Genomic DNA, 9,259 nt, shown 5'->3' on the forward strand with positions numbered 1-9,259 from the left:
AAAGACCATCAAGATACACAAAAGCGTTGAGACATAAATATCCCATAGTTAAAATGTACGCTAAAACAAGAACACACAAGACAGCAACTAAGAGAACGAAAGAGTCGGGCGGGGGAAGCCCACGTGTGCGCCGATCTAGGCGAGCCGTTCCGGTCCGGTGCAGCTGACGGGAACCGTACGGGGAGTGGCAAGTTTTCACCCGGAGAACTTAGGAGAGCACACCAACCCGGAAACGAGCTGAAAGTGGCTTCCTTCCCATGCGTATTAAAGAAGAGAGAAGATGGTGGCCACGCGGCGGGGAGCGCGGCGGAGTGCGCCGGAGAGCAGGGACCACCCTGGAGAAGCAGAGGTGAGAAGGAAGCGGAGCGATATCTAGGGAGAGTGGGGGGGGGGAGGACAAAGGGGCAGCCGGCCCGAGCGATTCTGTTTCCGGCCCGCGCAGCTCCCGCGCTGAAGTTTGAATGCGCAGACCCCTCAGCCCGTCCGGGAGCGCGCGTAGCCTCCGTGCGCGTGACCGGAGACCGTTGCGCCGCGAGCACTGCCGTGGATCCACTGCGGCGGATCACTGCAGCCCTGATGGCGGCGGCCGCGGGGCTCCTGCTAAAGTCCCCTCGCGTGCCTTGAAGCGGTCCCCCGCCCCCCACTCTACTTCACTGGGGGGGGGAGCAGGGCGGCGCAGATGTGTTTTGCATGATGGATATTAAGATGGGCTCGGAGCTGGAGAGATGCGGTGCAATCTGAGGCACCGTTCTGACTGCTGCCTCTCTGAAGGAAAACATTGCAGAGAGGAATCGGATATCTCATGGCTTATTCTTAGTGGGGCTCATTCACCCCATAGAGAAAGCTCTCGAGGCAGGACCACCCTCTGCCTTTAGGAGGGGCGGGGTACAGAGGTGAGAGATTGGGCGGCAAAGCTACCACCGCAAGATACGCCAGCTGTGGTACTGGCTGCCCTCACATATAGCGGATGATGCTGTCCCATCGCTAGCGCTGAGGTAAGATTCAATGGTTTCCATACATAGAAGTAGGGATTGTCATTTTGTTGTTTCCCTCAAGCAGCAAAATGTCTTGGGCTGGCAGTGCTTGCTAGCAGATTGTACCTTGTTGGTTTTATGGATCCGTTTGTGAGGTAAGTGTAGCAGTATTTTTTAGAATTGCCTTTAGCTAGATAGTTGCCATACAGTGTGGATGTGTTGATGATCTAGTTTCTGCAAACTGCATGGTGCATGATGCTACCATAACATTTACAGCCATGGGGACTTAAATAGCACAGCCGTTGTCAAAATGGGACCACAGGAGTCCTTCAGACATAATGATGCTTTCTGGTGTTTTAGTAAAACCCTAAACTGCTGCTGAATTATGCTCCTAAGCAGATGCGTAAGTGTCCTCTTCTCCAAGTGAGAGTTACGGTACATTAAAGCAAACAGTTTGGGGGTCTTATCTTTTGAATTGTCTATCAAAAAACTTATAAATGGTTTTTGTTGGCAAGGTAAAACTAAGAAGATGACTTGCTGTGACAATTCGTGTAATATTGTTTCATTCTAACAATAGCTAATGGATTAAAAAGCCACAATGCATTGGAATCTGAGAGTGGAGTTTCTCATGTGGGTTTTGCCTGTGGAAATAGCTTTTACATATTATTTAACATTATTCTCTTTCTTACAGCTGGACTCAACGGAAGGCAGCACATCTGTCAGGACAACTAGGAGAAGTAAAGTGAATTCCCCTGCAAAAGTTGTTCCTGAGCCTCCTCTTGAGAAAACAAAGGAGTCTGAAACAAAAATGGATGCGGAGGAGCCTCCGCAAGCACAGGCATCTCTGAATAGGAGAAAGGCTGTAAATTTGGCAGACTCAGTTGCTGAACTGCAGGCTGATGGGGATATTTCTGAAGCAGAATCAAATTGCTCCTCTGTGTCTGGTCTTCAGACACCTTTATTTATAAGAATAACAAGAAGGCGGAAAATTGTAGTTCCTTGTCCACCAGAGACGCCCACTAAAAGCAGGCAGAGCAAGAAAGCTCCTCTTAGTGAAGGAAGCAGATGTCAAGAAGATGATGACATATCTGAAGCAGAATCATGTTCTTCCACTGTTTCAGGAGTACGGACTCCAAGTGTTGCAAGAATGACTAGAATTCGGCAAGTCAAGACTACTGTTTCACCAGTGTGTGAGGCCCAAGCTGAAGAAGTTTCTGATACAGAATCATGGTGCTCTGGTATTTCTGCAGAGCAATCTGTCCAGTCTAAACGAATAACCAGGAGCATGGGGCTGAGATTGTCCAAAGAAGCAATGTCTCAGCCTGAAAGAAAAAGTGAAGCTGTGGTGGAAGAAGCAAAACTGACTGACTGTGTAACAAAATCTGAGACTATTGTAATCTCGGATTCAGAGCAACCTACAAATTCTGATTTAGATGTAGACCAAGCCTCATCTCTCTCAACTCTTTTGATAAACGAGAAACCTAGCCCCTGTAAAACGAAGGGCCATTCTGAATCTGTTCTCAACAATGATCCAAAACAGATTGTGTCAAGCAGCCCCCCACGAAAGGGAAGAGAATGCACACAAAAATCACCTAAAAAAGACAAGACAAATGAGAGGAACTGTGAATCTGTGGGCAGTGTGGAGGTAAAGATAAGACAGGAGAAAGATATCAAGGAATTGGTCACAAAACAAATGTTAGCTGATGTATATGAAATTGCGGAGAGCACAGAGGAAGTGTGTGATCTAACTTTAGAAAAATCCATAAAGGTAACTAAGAACCAGTCACCTATAAAAAATAATTCGGACATTTCTCCATATGATGACAAAAAACTTGATCAGTCTAGTATGCTCCTGAAACAGACAACTGCTAATAAAAACAAAAGCATTGTGGAACCTCAAAAAATGGATACTGGAAATGTTACACAGTATCAAGTAGAAGAGGCAGTAGAAGTAGGCAAGCCATCAAAAATAGATAGCCCACAAAAAAATATTATCCAGTCACGAAATATAGAAAGCAACAGTGATGACTGCAGAATTTCTGTTGCAAGTTCAGACAGTGATGGAAGGCAAGATGAACCAGTTGCTGAATCATCTTCACATACAACCAAAACAGGCCATGAATCACATTTGACTGTGTCACTTCTTACAAGTGATGAGGGTGAAGAATCTGAAAACAGTGATTTAGAAGAAATTAATGAAGTAGAAACAATTGCCAGTTCGACAGATACTAGTAAAAAAACCACTACCACCTTACATGAATCACATAGTGAAGAACTATTTGTAATTGATAAAACTCCTGGCTTGGACTCCACCAGATCATGGTATTTAGAAGAGAAGGACACAGAAGGTAATAAACAAAGTGAGGAATCCTCTGAATTGGAAGACAGTGAAGAAGACTTTATAGATGAGGAGGAAGATTTAATAAATGAAAATAATAAAATGTAAGTTATCTCAATGAACTTAGTTATAGTTTATGTTAAGCAGTATTATTAGATGCATGTATCTGGGGCAGAATTGTTTATTGTTTTACAAGGTCTGAGAAAATGGAAGCAGTGGCAGACATGAATTGTCTGATACATGATTTCTAGTTTTCCAGGAAATAGTCACCATGGAGTAGGGGCATAAAGGTGCTTAAAAGTTACTGTAAACTAGGCTGTTGACAGTCTGTGGATTTGCCATATGCATTTCAGCTGCTTTTTAAGAGCTTTCTGTTGGGAGTGTACCAGTGGCGTAGCGTGGGGGGTGCAGGGGGGGCCGGCCGCACCGGGGGCAACATCTGGGGGTTAGGGTTAGGGGGCGCAAATCCACGGGTTAGGGGGTGCAAATTACTTGCCTTGCCCCGGGTCCTGACAACCCACGCTACGCCCCTGGAGTGTACAACCTTGGTACTCTGTTGAAAGCCTCTGTTGCAGCTCACATGCCTTAGGGAAAAGTTAAAACTTCAGTTAAAGAGTTGTCTGCATGTCTTGGTTCCTATGGGAAGGAGTTAATAGGTGTGTGTCAGTGCTTTCGAGACTGATTTGGTTTGCTCATTTAAATATTTTTCTGTAATAAGCTTTAGAAGGTGGTGTCAAAATGCATGTAAATTTAACATTTCTTTCTCTTCTAGTTTATCATTTTCAAGCAGCATTGATCCTGGTCTAAATGTTAAAAACCTTGGAGGCTCATATATTAGTTTTGATGCAGGAAAGCAGAAATCCGGCTTTCATGGAGTTGTGCCACTAAAGGAGAAAAAGAAAGATGAGGTAAAGTACCCAATGTTCACTGTTGTGCTAAAAGGAGGGTTAGAAGGAAGCCCTCAGTAAAACATTGGAGGAATCTACTCCTTGTTTTTTGCCAGAAAAACTGCATTTTCCAGATTTTCTTTTCTTTGATGCTCCTTTCTCAGCTTAACTTCTCAACTGTTCTGTGATTTCTACAAGTCCTATTGAGCCACTCGTCAGTAACCTTCCTGTGACTCAGTTTTTTGTCCTGACCTAGTCCTTAGGGAGCTTAACTTTTATTGTAACTGCAGTTTTCAAGTTTCCTAAAAATTCTTTTGTGTTCTGTCTGCTTAGCACTGTGTAGTAATTATGCTACTTTAATATACCTTTATAGCTTTTGAAAAAGAGTATTATAACTCCAGATTTTGAAAAAAAGGAATCTGTTCCACCTTTGAAAGAATCGGTCCACCAGTTGAAGAAACAACGTAGGGTAAGTAGAGCGTTACTGAGAAATGCTCAATGCTACAAGAATTGGGCTGACTTTATAGCTCTCTGAGGGCATGTAAGCACCCGTCACTTCACTTCTCAGCTTAGTCTGCCTTACAATGATTAGATAATGGGATTATTATTATTATTATTATTATTATTTAATTTGTATAGCGCCCTTCATCCGAAGATCACAGGGCGGTTCACAACATAAAAATACGAAACAGGAACACAAAAAGCAAAGCAATAACCCCTCTTCCACAAACACATTTAAAAGATCATAGAATGTTTAACCAGCCAAAGGGTGGTGACATATAAGCTGTTCTGAGCTTCTTGGAAGAAGAACAGAAAATATGACAAATGAAAGATGAAGAAGGTTGATAATAACAGGCTCTTCCTTTTTAAAAGCACTCTTCAGCCCTTGAGCAAAATGCCAGCGAAATCAGATTCAATCAAGTGCTCCTTAATGTTCATGTGGTTGCATGTGACAGCTGCAACACTGACTCAGTAGGTCTTTTTTACAGCTTAGCCTGTGAAGTCAGACAGCAGCATGTGAAGAAGACTTAAGAGCACATGGGTGCCAGAAGAAAGGGGCTTGCCAAGCGATTATGATTCCTGAAGAGACAAGAGGACTTGGAGGCTTTAGGATGGGTGTGGGGAACCATGCAAGAGTGAGAGGCAATAGCTTAGAGGAGGACAAAAAGGTGAAAGCTTAAGATTGGATGTTTGTGGATATTTGGGGGAACAGAGGAGGAAGTAAGCTTCATGTGGAAGATATGGCTACAATGAATGAGGAAAGAGTGATACTGTGCATATGGTGATGTCAGCTTGTAAGTGTGGGTTACTTAATATTACAGGAGCTTCTTGGGTATTTGAGTTTAATTTGGCACTAAAGTGTCATATTGAAACTGAGATGTATTCACTTGAAACATTAGTTAAAATTTAAAGGCCAATAACAGAGTCTGACTTCAGCCCATAGATGCTGTATTTCCATGCCCACTGCTGGATGGTGGTGGGAAGCTGTATTATCAAAACATTGTCAGAGGAAATCCAAAGCTTTATCTATATGGGGATAACACACATGCACACTCATTCACATCCACACACTACTTAAACACCTTACCCACTTCTTACCTGTATAATCTCTAAAGTACTTCTTTACTTTTAAAATAACACATGAAGACCTTGGTAAACTAATAATGTTGGTTTAGATAGTTACAGTTGCTTTTTTAAAAATTCATTGAAGCCTGTTTAAATACAAGGAAAATGTTTAAATATTGTGAAAACTGTCTTAATGTAAAGCTCTAAACGTTAGAATAACCTTTTGTTATATGTCCAGCTTCTAACACTTTTAATCATAAAGCTTGCTTGCAGTTCTTAACTAGCTGACTTTATTGCATGAAAATGCAGTTGTTTATTAGCAAGTGGACAAATACTGAACTGCTATTTCTTGGTGTGTTGAATACAGGCAGAGCGAGAGAAAACAACAGGCAATGGTTGGTTTGGTATGAAAGCCCCAGAAATGACTGATGAATTGAAAAATGACCTTAAGGCCCTGAAGATGAGGGCAGCCATAGATCCTAAGAGATTTTATAAAAAGAATGACAGAGAAGGTCTCCCCAAATACTTTCAGGTAAGAAAATGAAGATATTTTCAACTGGTTTTGGGTTTCTGCTACACCACGCTGAAGTTAAGCATACTTTGGAACATACTGACCATTATCTACTTTCCTTAGGTAACAAATTTTGTATGTGCATGTCACCTTAAGAATTAAACGCTGCATTAAAATATGCTCCAAAATCTGGGCTTATTGTATTCCAGCATATATCTTCCTTCCGTCATTCAGTTGCATTTCATTTGCTCAGCATAATGCTTTTTGCCTCCTGACTTTCAAATGTAGTATGCACAAAACATTTCTGTGTTCATTTTTTTTCATTGCTACTGCTTGAAAAAGAAAGTGCATGGCTCCCTGCTACATCCAAAGCTTCACTCCTTGTATATATTTTTATTGTAGCCAGTTACTAGAGTCCAGAGCACATATAAGCAGTAGTAAGTAGATGGTATGGTGGGGCTGCATTGCTCACCAGACCTTCTGATGGCTGAGTCCCTGCAGCACATGAGGGGAGCTGGTGGCTCTCTATTGCGCTGACATCACCCCCTCCACTCCACTATGCAGCAGCAACTTGACCACTGGGATATTACAGCTCCACAATGCTGACCATCACAACAGATAAGCATACTGAAGAGTCAAATGGATTCAGCTGAACTTGCACCATTATTTGAACTTAAATTCAGTAAACATGTTTAACTGTGTGCTAGATTTATGAATCTCCCCCTAAGATGAGCTCAATAAAAGTGTCTTAGCATGCTGCTTTTCTTTCTTTTATATCAAAACCTTTTCTGGATATTGCAAGTTCTTCACTGTGTTGTATGTATTTAGCAATTGTGTTTGAGAGTGTAGTATGTACTGGGCATCACTGCTCTTTGTTTGTCCAGTGACGCCTCTTTTGTAAAAATAGCCCTTCAAGTGTATGTAGCAATAAAATATCTTCTATTTTCTTTTCTCAGGTTGGAACTGTTGTGGATTCTCCAATAGACTTCTATCATGCCCGAATTCCCAAGAAAGAGAGGAAGAAGAACATAGTGGAAGAACTTCTGGCAGATTCTGAGTTTAGAAGGTATTTGGAATGAATTTCAATTGAAAACTTTATACAAGCAATGTGGTGATGTCAAAGAATGTGTTTTACTAGCAATATCTGGAGGACCACATTACTCCCATATGATCTTGTGCATTTAACATCGGAGGCCCTGCTATGCATCCCAAACATTTTCAGAAGCATAGTTGGTTGGAATTTGAGGCACAGGGCCTTGTCCATTTCAGTGCTCAGATTATACTGAAACTGTCTGTTTGGGGTTGTGTTTTTATTGCTTTGATGTCACATGAGTAATGCTGTAAGTGCTTTGTGTATATATAAAGAATGGCAGGGTGGGTTTCTTTATTTTTAAAAATGCATATTCATGGATACAGGAGAAAAAGACAATCCTGAAAAGTCAGCAGAGATACTTCATCTCTTTGAGGTGTTCCCAGTGTGCAAGCAGAATGGACCTATGCTCACAGTGGAACTTCACTTTTCTCTCCTCCCCTCATGAGTGCCATCAGAATCTGGTACAGTAGGTTGGAGCAGATTTTGAGGGTGAATGGGGAGCTGCAGTGCAGAGAGGAATGTGAATCCCCTTTGAACAAGCATCTAGTTATGCAACATTGGATTCCAGCCTCTGTCTTTGAAAGAACTGCATATTGCGGTTCATACTGCATGTTGTAGTAGCATCTTGCTTGCCTGTTAAGACAGAGCCCATTTTCTTCCTGTTTTAAGGTATTTATGTTGGAGAGACAATATTGAGATTCTGTGCCTGATTGGGACATGCATGATGATTCATTGCTGCCCGTTCAATCTCTTGTTAGGGTGTATGAGAAACAGTACTTCTGTTTAATTTTAATCAATTAATGAGTGTAATTTCAGTTGTGACTAGTAGAATTGGCATCATAGAATAGCTGTTTTTATACTAATATAAAACTAAGATGTTAGCTATAAAAATATTCCTTTTTTAAGTTTCTTGGAACTAGTTTTATTCTAAAAAAAACCATCTAAAATCTTTTCTCAGTTTTATTGTAGCTAGTAGGATCATACCAGGGGTCCTTCTAGTCCTGAATTCTGTTTGTAACAGTGGTTAGCCACCTGTCTTCAGGACGTTCACAAGGAGGGTATGAGGCAACAGCTCTCTTCTGGTGTTTGTTCTGGTACTCAAATGCACCAGCATTGAATACCATGGTTCATTTTCTCTATCGTGGCCAACAATAATTGCTATTATTAAATTAAATCTATTTTTTGGTTTGGTCTATAACTGATGATAGTCACTACGCTGCTTAAAGTTACTTTGCACCTGCATATTTTTAATGTATATTATTCATACCTTATAACATTATTTCTCTTGTTCAGATATAATAAAAGGAAGTATCAAGACATCATTGCTGAAAAATCAGCCCTTGCAGCAGGCAAGAAGTATCGGAAGAAGAAAAAATTCCGCACATAGCTTTAAAAAAAGGGGGGGGGGGCTGAACTTAAATTCTCTGTTAAAGATTATATATATATATATATATATATATATGATTTTACGACTACTGGACTCAGTTATCCTATCAGGAAGAAGAGGACAAGGCCGGTCCTGGTTTTCCAGCAATATCTTGGAAGTGGAATTGAAATATGTAAACCGCTTTGAGGTTTTCTTTACAAACAAGCAGTGCATAAATTTTGTGAAATAAAATAAATAAAAGATGATGGAACTAACCTTCAGAAAGAAAAAGATAAACTTATGCAATATTAAGCATTCTGAATATATATGGGTCAATTAAATAAAAAATGACAATTCTAATATAAACTTAAAAATCTTAAAATGAAAATTTGTGATGTTGGCATAGAAAAGTGTAAAACCTGTGTGTGCTTCCCCATTAAAATATTTCTAAGAATTCACGATCAGGTGACGTTAATGCATTATATTCACCAATGAATTTAAGAAAATTTATTTTGTTATGGAAA

At 40.8% G+C, this 9,259-nt stretch overlaps 1 protein-coding gene across 2 annotated transcripts; it reads left to right on the plus strand.

Moving 5' to 3' along the window:
* The first annotated feature begins 193 nt into the window (after positions 1-193).
* On the plus strand, positions 194-9,193 carry DNTTIP2 (deoxynucleotidyltransferase terminal interacting protein 2). 2 transcript variants are annotated; one of them, XM_081010876.1, is made up of 7 exons: positions 194-349; positions 1,666-3,416; positions 4,085-4,220; positions 4,573-4,668; positions 6,133-6,297; positions 7,233-7,342; positions 8,663-9,193. In XM_081010876.1, the coding sequence occupies exons 1-7, from the start codon at positions 281-283 to the stop codon at positions 8,754-8,756; spliced, it is 2,421 nt and encodes an 806-aa protein (XP_080867002.1). In that variant the 5' UTR covers positions 194-280; the 3' UTR covers positions 8,757-9,193. The 2 variants fall into 2 exon arrangements, with proteins under 2 accessions (XP_080867002.1, XP_080867003.1); XM_081010877.1 differs by lacking the exon at positions 194-349 and adding an exon at positions 642-995.
* The last annotated feature ends 66 nt before the right edge of the window (positions 9,194-9,259 follow it).

Source organism: Podarcis pityusensis (assembly GCF_964106645.2).
Source record: "Podarcis pityusensis genome assembly, chromosome: 6".
Lineage (NCBI taxonomy): Eukaryota > Metazoa > Chordata > Lepidosauria > Squamata > Lacertidae > Podarcis > Podarcis pityusensis.